Source organism: Schistocerca gregaria, chromosome 10, assembly GCF_023897955.1.
Source record: "Schistocerca gregaria isolate iqSchGreg1 chromosome 10, iqSchGreg1.2, whole genome shotgun sequence".
Taxonomy (NCBI): domain Eukaryota; kingdom Metazoa; phylum Arthropoda; class Insecta; order Orthoptera; family Acrididae; genus Schistocerca; species Schistocerca gregaria.
In genome coordinates, this window is record NC_064929.1 from 78,652,276 (window position 1) to 78,666,376 (window position 14,101).

Here is a 14,101-nt window from a genome sequence, read left to right on the forward strand (position 1 = left end):
CTGCAAGGAAGTGTCATTCGACTGTTACTGCTTACTATGTATACAAATGATCAGCTATAAAATGTTCAAAAAAATGTTCAAATGTGTGTGAAATCTTATGGGACTTAACTGCTAAGGTCATCAGTCCCTACGCTTACACACTACTTAACCTAAATTATCCTAAGGACAAACACACACACCGATGCCCGAGGGAGGACTAGAACCTCCGCCGGGACAAGCCGCACAGTAGAAAATGTTGGAAGCTCTTTAAGACTGTTCGTAGATAATGCGGTTGTCTGTAAGAAAATAGCAACGCCAGAAGACTGTACTGATTTGTAGAATGACCTGCAGAGGATTTCTGAATGGTGCAGGCTCCAGCAATTGATCCTGAACAATAAAGAAATGCAGCATATTGCAAATATATAGGAGAAGACTCACCCCAGTTCACAGCTAGTAGCGCCACGTCACCACAACGCATCTGTGCGTAGCACTCAAGTATTGCAGCATAATTTAAGAATGAAATTAAATATTAAAATTGCTTTTCCCAATTTTGTCAGCATGTGCTTTAGTATATGGTGAAAATATTTACCTAAATACATCGTTTTAAGAAAAAAGTACGTTGCGCTAAATATGAAAGCTACGCAGCCAAAAATTGGACATAATTTGCTGATGTGTGTCAAAACTAAGTGACACAAGTCTCAACGTCATTAAAGCAATATTTTGGTCATAATCCAGGTTTTGAAGAAAAATTAAAGGCGCTAAATATTAGGCTTAGAGTTTTGAAAATTTATATGACGCTTCAGTTCATCATAAAAATAGTAAGTACGTGACCCCACTGAGCTACCTGTAATAGTTTTCGAGTAATTTACTGAAAACTAAATTTGAACAAAAAGCGTGCTTATTTGTAAGTAGGTTAGGTGTCTGTTATATTAATGTTCGAAAGTTCTGATTACAGTACATGATGAAACCTATTAAATAACAGATCTGGAATTCGGAGCTAAAAAATCACAAAATTGAACCAATAACTCTGGGAAGGAAAACAAATGGAATTAAGGTAAACTACTTGACTTTTGCGGAAGATTTCGCAATACTTTCAGAAACCTGACAGAAGCAGTTGCTCAAATAAACATTCTGGAAAAATTAGCAAACAGAACTGGTCTCAAAATTTCAGCTGAAAAATCAAAATTCATGACAAATACAAAAAATGCACCAAAATACATAGAAACACAAGTAAGTAAAATAAAGCGAGTAAATAAATTTAAATATCTTGGAGAAACTATACAACAGAATGGACCCGAAAAATCTGCAATAGATGTAAGAATTAACAAAATGGGAAGAGCATATGGTTTGACCAAAAATATTTACAACAAGGAACGTATATCTAGAAAAACAAAACTAAGACTTTACACCACAGTGATACGACCAGAATGTTTAAATGGATCTGAATGCCTAACGATGGACTATAAGATGGACAAACTAGGGGTACCGGAAAGAAGGATTATTAGAAAAATAATGGGTGCCATGAAAACTGCAGATGGTTGGAAAATAAGAAGTAATGAGGAGATCTACAAAAATATAGAGAAAATATCTGAAGTAATGGCCAAACGAAGTTTAATCTTTTCTGGACATCTCTACCGAACGGATGGAAATAGACTAAAAAAACAAATACTCCTATATTTCTGGAAGAAGAAATCGTCAATAGCACGGATAACAGAAGTAAGTAAAGATTTTGAAAGAAACAAGATCAAAGTATCAGAAATAGCAGAAAGAAACCGTTTGAAAAACAAACTGCTAAATTTGGAAGGCTTTCAAAGCAGAAAAAATAAATAATCGGGAACAACATGGACAGAAAAAAGAAAGAGACTTCATGGGAAGAAAATAAGGGAATACTGGAAAAATAGGAAACAACAACAAAGGAAGAAGAGGAACTGAAGTTGTTAACGTGGTCCTAGTTGGTCAATACGATTGTAAAAAAAAAAAGGAAACAGAGCTATAACTAGTTTCAAGGCCTGGGTGCAACTAATACCAAATAAAAGTTGTATTTCAGAGATCATGTTCTACTGTCAGTTCCTTTCTAAAAATACTAGACAGCAAGGGGCTGATGACCTCAGAAGTTAAGTCCCATTGTGCTCAGAGCCATTTGAACTAGACAGCAAAGTTTATATGTTGACGAGCTATTTTTTTTTCTGTGATTATATCCAACTTGATTCACTTCATACAAAAATTACAAAGATTCTGAATTAATACACAACAGTGTTATAAAATATTGTGTGCGAGAAAGCGGCCATTTAGGGGATATTACCGGGGGCATAAAGCGGATAACAACAGATGCTCCCTTGGCCATCCGCTGCGCCCTTATATAAATGCGCCCTGAAAGGCAGTGACTTGAGTTAGTACCCAGCCACTGTACGATCCGCATCAGTCAAGCGCCGGAATACGCGCTGCCTTCGATGACGTCACAGACAGGCTGTTACTAAACGAATTACTTCGCCCGCAGATACCGTACGGTTCACGTCAGTCAAACGCCGGAGTATGGGATGCGTCGGATGACGCCACAGCCAGACTGCAACTACACTCATGTTTACAAATAGGAAGCGAAATTGCGAGTACTATACACCGTCCAGGATCGCTTAGGGTTCACAGAAGCCCGTAATTTTAACAAATCCACGTGGCAAGTGGTGACAATTATTTTCCACTTCAGTGGTGAGCAATTATTTGGATTGTTGTAGTTGTGGTCTTCAGTCCTGAGACTGGTTTGATGCAGCTCTCCATGCTACTCTATCCTGTGCAAGCTTCTTCATCCCCCGTACCTACTGCAACCTACATCCTTCTGAATCTGTTTAGTGTATTCATCTCTTGGTCTCCCTCTACGATTTTTACCCTCCACGCTGCCCTCCAATACTAAACTGGTGATCCATTGATGCCACAGAATATGCCCCACCAACCGATCCCTTCTTCTAGTCAAGCTGTGCCAAAAATTTATCTTCTCTCCAATTCTATTCAGTACCTCCTCATTATGTGATCTACCCATCTAATCTTCAGCATTCTTCTGTAGCACCACATTTCGAAAGCTTTTATTCTCTTCTTATCTAAACTATTTATGGTCCACGTTTCACTTCCATACATGGCTACACTCCATACAAATACTTTCAGAAACGGCTTCCTGACATTTAAATTTATACTCGATGTTAACAAATTTCTCTTCTTCAGAAACGCTTTTCTTGCCATTGACAGTCTACATTTTATATCCTCTCTACTTCGACCATCATCAGTTATTTTGCTCTCCAAATAGCAAAACTCATTTACTACTCTGAGCCTCTCATTTTCTAACCTAATTCCCTCAGCATCACCCGACTTAATTCGACTACATTCCATTATCCTCGTTTTGCTTCTGTTGATGTTCATCTTACATCCTCCTTTCAAGACACTGTCTATTCCGTTCAGCTGCTCTTCCAGGTCCTTTGCTGTCTCTGACAGAATTACAATGTCATCGGCGAACCTCAAAGTTTTTATTTCTTCTCCATGGATTTTAATTCCTACTCCGAATTTTCTTTTGTTTCCTTTACTGCTTGCTCAATATGCAGATTGAATAACATCGGGTAGAGGCTACAACCCTGTCTCACTCCCTTCCCAACCACTGCTTCCCTTTCATGCCCCTCGATTCTTATAACTGCCATCTGGTTTCTGTGCAAATTGTAAATAGTCTTTCGTTTCCTGTATTTTACCCCTGCCACCCTCAGAATTGGAAAGAGAGTATTCCAGTCAACATTGTCAAAAACTTTCTCTAAATCTACAAATGCTAGAAACGTAGGTTTGCCTTTCCTTAATCTAGATTCTAAGATAAGCCGTAGGGTCAGTTTTGCCTGACGTGTTCCAACATTTCTATGGAATCCAAACTGATCTTCCCCGAGGTCGGCTTCTACCAGTTTTTCCACTCGTCTGTAAAGAATACGCGTTAGTATTTTGCAGCTGTGACTTATTAAACTGATAGTTCGGTAATTTTCACATCTGTCAACACCTGCTTTCTTTGGGATTGGAATTATTATATTCTTCTTGAAGGCTGAGGGTATTTCGCCTGTCTCATACATCTTGCTCACCAGATGGTAGAGTTTTGTCAGGACTGGCTCTCCCAAGGCCGTCAGTAGTTCTAATGGAATGTTGTCTACTCCCGGGAGTATTTGGATTATCAGCCACGTAAGGGCGGAAGACCACTTAATGGGAACACACCATAAGATCGCATCTGTACTGGTCATAGTGCTGTTTAGGATAGAGAGATTTATTATTAGTGTCAACATCATGAATATTACGATGTTGTGTGTGTGAAAATTTGTCAAATATGTCTACCAATTAGAACTCAAAATCTTCATTTGTAATCATAGTCCCGATCCTGCTGAGTAAATAGAGAACAGGAACATTTTTTCGGTGGGCTGGACAAGAATGTGAACTTGCAGACTGGAAACTATGGTCAGTATGTTCTCCATCGCTTTCTGGATGACCGAAATAATAGTTTACAGGCTCTCGTAAAAAGCGTAGAACAATATTCTAATACTCTCTGTTACTTGCATTTTATTGTTTTGTATTGTTATTATCAACCCGCCGCCCAACAGAACGTACAGTACAATATCTGGGAGTGGCCACTCAAAACAAATAGTAATTACGGCAGATTCTTCGTAGGAAGAATCCTAAGGAAATGAACTCATCGACACGGATGTGGCTTAAATAGGCGCTTGTTCGACCGATTCTTGAGTATTGTTCATCAATCTGTGACCCTAAGCAGGTAGGACTGACGGAAGTGGTACAAAAGACCCAACCAAGAACGGCGCGTTTCGTCACGGGATCGTTTTGTCGGCGCGACAGCGTTACAGAACATGCTGAAGGAACTCCATTAGTAGACGCTACAAGAGAGACATTATGCATGACGGAGAGGTTTATATTGAAATTCCAGAAAGACTCGGACAAAATATTAATTCCTCCACCTCCCCCCCCCCCCCTCCCATCCGCCCCCCCCCCCCCCCCACACACACACACATCTCCCAAAATGACCACAACATGGAAATTCTAGAATTTAAAGGAAATACAAAAGTTTACTGACAATCATTATTCCCACACGCCTTTTGCAGATTGATTAGTGAAGGGGTGATCAGTTAGCGGGGTCAGAAGTACCCTCTGCCACACACCGTCAGCTGGCTTGTAGAATACTGATGTAGATGCTCATTCCTTTGAACGAGTCTTCCTCGCTTTCGGCTACAAGGCCAAAGACGTTAGCAAGTCTTATCGTTGGTATCTATTCACTTTGCATTTTTATATTTTTCCTAAATCTTGGTTTCGCATGCTTAATTGTTTCTTCGACGTACAAGCTCGACACCACGAACTCGGGTTTACGCTCCATTTCCATTACCCTTTTTTGGAGGACTTCTAACTGACGCCAATAGTACATTTGGATTTCTGCTTTCTTACCTATCAGGTTGGTGATCATGCTGTAGGTGGAGAAGATGCTGAAGTCGACTTCGTTCCAGTTGAAGCGGTACCTCGTGAACAGGTACAGCACAGCCATCTCGCCTGCAACACAACAAATGAGGCAGACTTCAGAAACTGCCAGTAAACTGCAGGGGTGAAATAAAGGCAATAAACATAAATGCATTACAAAATCGTGAATAATTATGAAGGACTGTGGGCGAGTGTGTTAGGAGGGGTAGCCATTTATATGTGGTGTATCAAGATAGCAAAGACATTGCGTTCAGGCAAAGATGAAGTAAAATTTTGGTCAGTGCATACAACTAAAACTACACTGAAGAGCCAAAAAAACTAGCACACCTGCCTCATATGGTGCAGGGCTCCCGTGAGCATTCTAAAGTACCGCAGATGACGAGGCATGGACTCGAATAATGTCTGAAGTAGTGTTGGAGGGAATTGACACCATGAATTCTGCGAGGCTGTCCATAAATCGATAAGAGTACGAGAGGGTGGAGAACCTTCTGAACAACACGTTGCAGGGCATCAGAGACATGTTCAATAATGTTCGTGTTTGAGGAGGTTGGTAGCTAGTGAAAGTATTTAAACTCAGAAGAGTCTTCCTGGAGCCAGTCTGTAGCAATTATAGACGTATGGTGTGTCGCATTGTCCTGCTGGAATTACCCGAGTCCGTTGAAATGCACAGAGGACATGAATGGACGCAGGTGATCTGACAGAATGCTTATGTATGTGTCACCTGTTATCAGGAGTGCCATTTCACTGCAACTGCACAGGTTCACATCATTACAGAGCCTCCACCAGCTTGAACAGTCCCCTGCTGACATGCAAGGTCCATGGATTCGTGAGATTGTCTCCATACCCGTCCGCGTCCATCCGCTCGATGCAGTTTGAAACGAGACTCATAATGTAACATGATTCCAGTCAGCAACTGTCTAATGTCGGTGTTGATTGCCCCAGGCAAGGTGTAACGCTTTGTGTCGTGCAGTCATCAAGGATACACGAATGGGATTATGTTTCGCACAATGACACTTGTTGCTGGCCCAGCATTCAAATCTGCACTATTTTTCGGAAGAGTTGCACTTCTGTCACGTTGAACGATTCTCTTCAGTCGTCGTTAGTCCTGTTCTTGCAGGATCTTTTCCCGGTCGCAACGATGGCGAAGATTTGATGTTTTACCGGATTCCTGATATTCATGGCACACTCGTGAAATGGTCATAGGGGAAAATTCCCACTTGATCGCTCTGTCGGAGATGCTGTGAGCCATCGCTCTTGCGACGACTGTAACACCACGTTAAAACCCACTTACGGGGGGCAGGGCGTCAAACGGGCCTACTTGGAGCAGGAGAGGCACCACAGGACATTTTAATTCCCACTGTCTATACTTTTACAAATAGGTTCATAAAACTTTGTCAGCATCACCAGAAAGGGTTCAGGATTCACGCTCATCGCAATGGAAGTTCAAAAATATAACAAAATATATTTTTTTTGCATGTGAAATGTCATTATTTTTTCACTTACTATTGGCTGCATTCGTTGCTATAGGTACACTTCTTCATAAGTGAGGGAGATTCTTCGATGAATTTAGACAGCATACAATCCGTACGTACAGGTGTATGAAACTCTAGAATTTTCCAAATCTATTAAAACTGTGCTAAAAACGGAGATAATTAACCACAAAAATTGAGTTTTTTCTAAACATGAAGTTTAAAATGTAACAGCTCATTCATTTTTTCATTAATTAAATAAATTCTATAGTTTCATACACCTGTAAGTATAGTTTGTATGCTGTGCAAAATTCATTGAACAGTCTCTCTCTTACTTAGCAAGAAAAGGGTACCTATAGCAACAAATGTAGGCAATAGTAAGTGAAAAAATGATGAAATCTCACACGTAAAAGAAATTACTTTGTTCTACTTTTGAACTTACATTGCTATGAGTTGGAATCCTGACTCCTTGCTGATCGTGTTGACAAAGTTTTATGAATTTATTTGTGAAATTATAGACAGTGGAAATTAAAATGTCGTGTGGTACCTCTCCTGCTCCAAGTCGGCCCGTCTGGCATTCTACCCCCCTTAAATCTTGATAGCCTGCCATTGTAGCAGCAGTAACCGATCTAGCAACTGAACCAGACGCTTGTTGTCTTATATAGGCGTTGCCGACCGCAGCGCCGTATTCTGCCCATTTACTTATCTCTTTATTTGATTACGCATGTCTATCCCATTTCCTTTGGTGCTTCAGTGTACGAATAAACCGTTAAGTTTTAGGCTTTTAAAAGCAAATGGAGCATTATACTGCACTGATACTGCACTTCGTAAAATACTTGCAGACTAGGGACGGTACCTTTCTGTAGTACAACTAATGTCAGAGGACAACTACGTTACTGTCTCAGCAATGCCGGCCGGGGTGACCGAGCGGTTCTAGGTGCTACATTCCGGAACCGCGCGTACTCTACGGTCGCAGGTTTGAACCCTGCCTCGGGCATGGATGTGTGTGATGTCCTTAGGTTGGTTAGGTTTAAGTAGTTCTAAGTTCTAGGGGACTGATGACCACATCAGTTAAGTCCCATAGTGCTCAGAGCCATTTTTGTTTGTCTGCTGTACCGATTCTTATGCCAGGTGTTCTTTGATCGTTTCTGCCGTCATTCTCATTAAAATAGCACCGATCTCTGTTCCCCATTTTCTACAATAACGCAATATTCCAAAGCAACAGTAATTTAAAGAATAAAAATTGCTCGGTCGTTAAAAAGTGTTTCTTTAACAACGAAAAATTTTAGCACTGCTTTTATGGCTAATTTATGTTTCCGTTTTTTACCCCTTTATTAGCAAAAAACAAAAACACTTTTTATAACCGAGATCAAACAAATACCGAAAAGTACCGCTTATTTATAACTAAAATACCGGTATCGGTTTTATTCGGTTGGTTTTTTCCATAATTTTTGGACATTTGTGCTAAGTTTCTATGGGACCAAACTGCTGAGGTCATCGGTCCCTAGGCTTACACACTACTGAATCTAACTTAAACTAACTTACGCTGAGGACAATATAAATAGCCAAGCCCGAGGGAGGGCCCGAACCGTGACAAGGCGCCTGAGACCGCGCGGCTAACCTGCACGGGTTTCCCATCCATGGAGGTAGCCAGGTGACGAATATATCACAAACTTCCTTCTCTGTCCTCAAATCCCAAGTATTAAAAAAAAATTACGCTTCCACGTAGAGGGCATGACTCAATGCTCTTGCCAGTACGTTAACTCACGAAAGAAAGGCACATCTAGCAGAAAATTCCCAATCTTTGTGTACAAAACGCACATAATAGGTTGACACTGCCCTGATGCAGCGTACCACCCACTGGTCAACATCCCTGCGGTAAGCATGATGGCAGGAGTGACATTTTCATTTTAACTTTAAATGCGAAATTTTTACGTTAGCCTTTACCGAGACTGTTATTTACGTTAAATGAAACAACAAGTTTACTGTTATCTGTCACCGTTTTATTTGTTTCCACGACGCGTTTCAAGGGTTTAAACCTCCATCATCGGGTGGATTTACATTAGTTAGTATGACATTTGTGTGTGTGTTGTGTTACGATGTTTTGGAGAAACTTGTGGCACTGCCGCTGTAGCAACACATCAGTTGTATGCTGTCACATTTGTAAACAAATATGGCGTCCGCGCTCCATATGGTTCAAATGGCTCTGAGCACTATGGGACTTAACATCTGTGGTCATCAGTCCCCTAGAACTTAGAACTACTTAAACCTAACTGACCTAAGGACATCACACAACACCCAGTCATCACAAGGCAGGAAAAATCCCTGACCCCGCCGGGAACTGAACCCGGGAACCCGGGCGTGGGAAGCGAGAACGCTACCGCATGACCACGAGCTGCGGGCTCTGGACTCCATATTTGACGCCATACTTGTTTCTGATGTGTTACTACAGCGAAAAGAACCTGTGAGCACTGGAGGCAGTGCCTCAAGTTTCTCCAAAACATCGTAACACAACACACACACACACACACATACACACACACACAAGTGTCATACTAACTAATGTAAATCCACCCGATGATGGAGGTTTAAACCTTTGAAACGCGTCGTGGAAATAAATAAAACGGTGACAAGTAACAGTAAACTTGTTGTTTCATTTAGTGACATTTTCAGTTGGACATACCAAAAATTTGGAGCGAAAGGAACCAACTTCCTTGCACTGCACGACTGGTGCCACAGCATCCCATGCTTTGACGCCCGCACAAAAAGACAATAATGCGGTGCTCAGTTATGATTTGTGGGGTGGCGGAGTTGCAGCATGATGTGACATCTGACCTCAACAAATATTGGCGGCAGCTCCCTCTTTTCTTGAATGAAGATTAAAACTGTGTGCCGGACCAAGACCGGAACTGGTGACCTTTGACTTTTGCGGGCACGTGCTCTACCAACTGGCGGAGTTAAAGCTCTGAGGACGGGGCGTGAGTCGTGCCTGGGTAGCTCAGTTGGTAGAGCAGGGCCGGCCGCGGTGGTCTCGCGGTTCTAGGCGCGCAGTCTGGATCCGTGCGACTGCTACGGTCGCAGGTTCGAATCCTGCCTCGGGCATGGATGTGTGTGATGTCCTTAGGTTAGTCAGTTTTAAGTAGTTCTAAGTTCTAGGGGACTGATGACCACAGCAGTTGAGTCCCATAGTGCTCAGAGCCATTTGAACCATTTGGTAGAGCAGTTGTCCGCGAAAGGCAAAGGTCCCGAGTTCGAGTGTCAGTCCGGAACACAGTTTTAATCTGCCAGGAAGTTCCCTCTTTTCTTTTATTCCTTTTTGTTATTCCTCTGTCTTACAAACTGTTTTGTCACCACCCGCCATGAATTCCTCTCCTGTGCCAACATCTTCACCTCAGAGTAGCACTTGCAACCTACGTTCTCAATTATCTGCTGGTCTGTGTCTTCCTCTACAGTTTCTGCCCTCTACAGCTCCCTCCAGTACCATAAAACCCGTCCCCTGATGTCTTAACAGATGATCCATCATCATTTCCCTTCTCCTTATCAGCGTTTTCCACATATTACCTTCCTCTCCCATTTTGGCAAGAACTTCCTCATTCCTTACCTTATCAGTCCACCAGCTCTACCCAACAAAAGCAGGGAGTGGGTCACTGTGCCGCTTTTGCGCAACTGCTTAACATTCCAGGGATGGTCGTGTCTCCTAGTGAGACTCACTGACCCCCTTATGCCAACAAACGAGAATTACACACCTACTGGGAACACACCTCACTGAGCGAAACGCAAACACATTGAAGTGACAAAAAGTCATGCGATACCTCCTCATGTTGGGTCGATCTCCTTTTTCCCCGAGTAATACAGCAGTTCGACGTGACATGGACTTAAAAATTCGTCAGAACTCCCTTGCAGAAATACTGAACCTTGATCTCTCTATGTGTTGACGGTCTTCAGTCCAGAGACTGATTTGATACAGCTCTCCACGCTACCCTATCCTGTGCAAGCTTCTTCACCTCCCAGTACCTATTGCAACCTACATCCTTCTGAATCTCTTCCTCTACGATTTTTACCCTCCAGCCTGCCCTCCAATGCTAAATTTGTGATCCCTTGATGCCTCAGACCATGTCCTACCAACCAGCCCTTCTTCTCGTCAAGTTGTGCCACAAACCCCTCTTCTCCCCAATTCTATTCAATACCTCCTCCTTAGTTATGTGATCTACCCATCTAATCTTAAGCATTCTTCTGTAGCACCACATTTCGAAACCCTCTATTCTCTTCTTGTCTAAACATGTTTCACTTCCATACATGGCTACACTCCATACAAAAACTTTGAGAAAAGACTTCTTGATACTAAATCTATATTCGATGTTAACAGATTCACGCCAGCCGCTGTGGCCGAGCGGTTGTAGGGTCTTGAGTCCGGAACCACGCGGTTGCTACGGTGGCAGGTTCGAATCCTGCCTTGGGCATGGATGTGTGTGATGTCTTAAGGTTGGTTAGGTTTAAGTAGTTCTAAGTCTACGGGACTGATGACCTCAGATGTTAAGTCTGATAGTGCTTAGAGGCATTTGAACCATTTTTGGACACATTCTTTAGAAACGCTCCCTTTACCATTGCCATTCTACATTTTATATGCTTTCTACTTCGACCATCATCAGTTATTGTACTCCCCAAATAGTAAAGCTTATCTACCACTTTTGGGTCTCATTTCCTAATCTCTGTCTCTATAGCCATCTACAATTGCGAAAGGGTTGCCGGTGCAGCATTTGGTGCACGAACTGACCTCTCAATTACGTCCAGTATCTGTTCCATGGGATTCATGCCGAGCGCCTTACTGGCCAAATCATTCACTCGAATTGTCCAGAATGTTCTTCAACAGTGGCCTGGAGACATGGTGCATTGTCATCAATAAATACTCCAATGTTGTTTGGGAACATGAATTCCATTAATGGCTGAAAATGGTCGCCAAGTAGACGAACAGAAGCATTTCCAGTCAATGATCGGTTCAGTTGGAACAGAGACACAAATCCAATCCATGTAAACACAGACAAAAATATTATCGACCCACCACCGGCTTGCACTCTGCCTTGTTGACAACCTGGCCCGTGGCTTCGTGGGATCTGCGCCACACTCGAACCCTATTGCTGTGGCCTTCTCCACCAGACATCACGGCGCCTAGAGTATCACCAACCAAACTGACAGCCTGCAGCCGCAGGTTGTCCGGTTCGCAGGGACACCGAAGCACTACACAACCGACAGGCAATATTGATGAACGGCCACAACAACAACAATAACACAGCAAAGACACCAGCGGCCACCAGGGACCACTACCGGCCCACATAAACATAAGAAAGATGTCGCTGCAGGTCCCGGAACTATTTTCACACGTCAAACCACGTGATGGAAAATAGTTCCGATGTACTCCTCCGCCGAAGCGCCATGAAGGCCGGCGCTCGGCCGCACATCGGCAGTTGATCGACCCAGCAGCCCGGCATGGATCTTCTCGCTGATCTCTGGGTTAGGCTCGGTACATCGGAGAAGTCTCTAGCGGAGACTAGCAGGAAATTATGTCAGTTGTTTGCTATTTTACTCTTGTATGTAGTTGTGATTCGAAGACGGATCACTGTTTGTGTTGGTGTTATACTTGGAGCATTTGTTTTGGTTAACTGAACAGTCCAATAAATTGTTTTCGGACTTTGATAGTTAGTGTCTTCTGCTTACGCAGACATAACACCTACCATCAGCTCTTACCAACTGAGATCGTGACTCTTCTGACCAGGCCACGGTATCCCAGCCGTCTAGGATCCAACTGACAAAGTGACGATCCCAGAAGAGGCGCTGCAGGCTATGTCGTTTTGTTAGCAAAAGCCCTCGGGTGCATCGTCTGCTGCCATAACTCACTAACATCAAATTTCGCCACAGTTCCAATGGATACGTCCGGCGTACGTCACCCGTTGATTTCTGGGCTTACTTCACGCGGTGTTTCTTGTCTGTTAGCACTGACAACTCTACGCAAACGCCGCTGTCCAGGTCGTTAAGGGAAAGCTGTCGGCCATTACGTTGTCTGTGGTGAGAGGTGCTGCCTGAAATTTGGTATTCTCCGCACACTCTTTACACTGTGGATCTCGGAATATTGAATTCGCTAATGATTTCCGAAATGGAATGTCCCACGTGTCTAGCTGCAACTATCGTTCCGCTTTCAGCATCTTTTACTTCCCACTGTGGGGCCATAATGACCGACAGAAAGCTTTTCACACGAATCATCTGAGTACAAATGACAGCTCCGCCAAGCACTGCCCTATTATACACTACTGGCCACTAAAATTGCTACGCCAAGAAGAAATGCAGATGACAAATGGGTATTACTTGGACAAATATATTATACTAGAACTGACATGTGATTACATTTTCACGCAATTTGGGTGCATAAAGCTTGAGAAATCAGTACCCAGAAGTACCATCTCTGCATGTAATAGCAGCCTTGATACGCCTGGGCATTGAGTCAGAGCTTGCATGGCGTCTACAGGTACAGCTGCCCATGCAGCTTCAACAAGATACCACAGTTCATCAAGAGTAGTGACTGGCGTATCGTGACGAGCAAGTTGCTCGGCCACCATTGATCAGACGTTTACAGTTGGTGAGATATCTGGAGAATGTGCTGGCCAGGGCAGCAGTCGAACATTTTCTGTATCCAGAAAGGCCCGTACAGGACCTACAACATGCGGTCGTCCATTATCCTGCTGAAATGTAGGGTTTCGCAGGGATCGAATGAAGGGTAGAACAACGGGTCGTAGGACATCTGAAATGTAGCGTCCACTGTTCAAAGTGCCGTCAGTGCGAACAAGAGGTGACCGAGACGTGTAACCAGTTGCACCCCATACCATCACGCCGGGTGATACACCAGTATGGCTATGATGAATACACGCTTCCAATGTGCGTTCACCGCGATGTCGCCAAACACGGATGCGACCATCGTGATCCTGTAAACGGAACCTGGATTTATCCGAAAATGTGACGTTTTGCCATTCGTGCACCCAGGTTCGTCGTTGAGTACACCATCGCTGGCGCTTCTGTCTGTGATGCAGCACCAAGCGTAACCGCAGCCACGGTCTCCTAGCTGATGGTCCACGCTGCTGTGATCGTCGTCGAACTGTTCGTACAGATGGTTGTAGTCT

General features: G+C 43.3%; 1 protein-coding gene across 1 annotated transcript in view; it reads right to left on the reverse strand.

Moving 5' to 3' along the window:
* LOC126293389 (solute carrier family 46 member 3-like) overlaps positions 1-14,101 on the reverse strand; it is a 479,007-nt gene that overhangs the window by 48,619 nt on the left and 416,287 nt on the right. Inside the window, exon 5 of the mRNA XM_049986599.1 lies at positions 5,437-5,538. Coding sequence (XP_049842556.1) covers positions 5,437-5,538 — 102 coding nt within the window. The remainder of the gene's footprint in view (positions 1-5,436; positions 5,539-14,101) is intronic.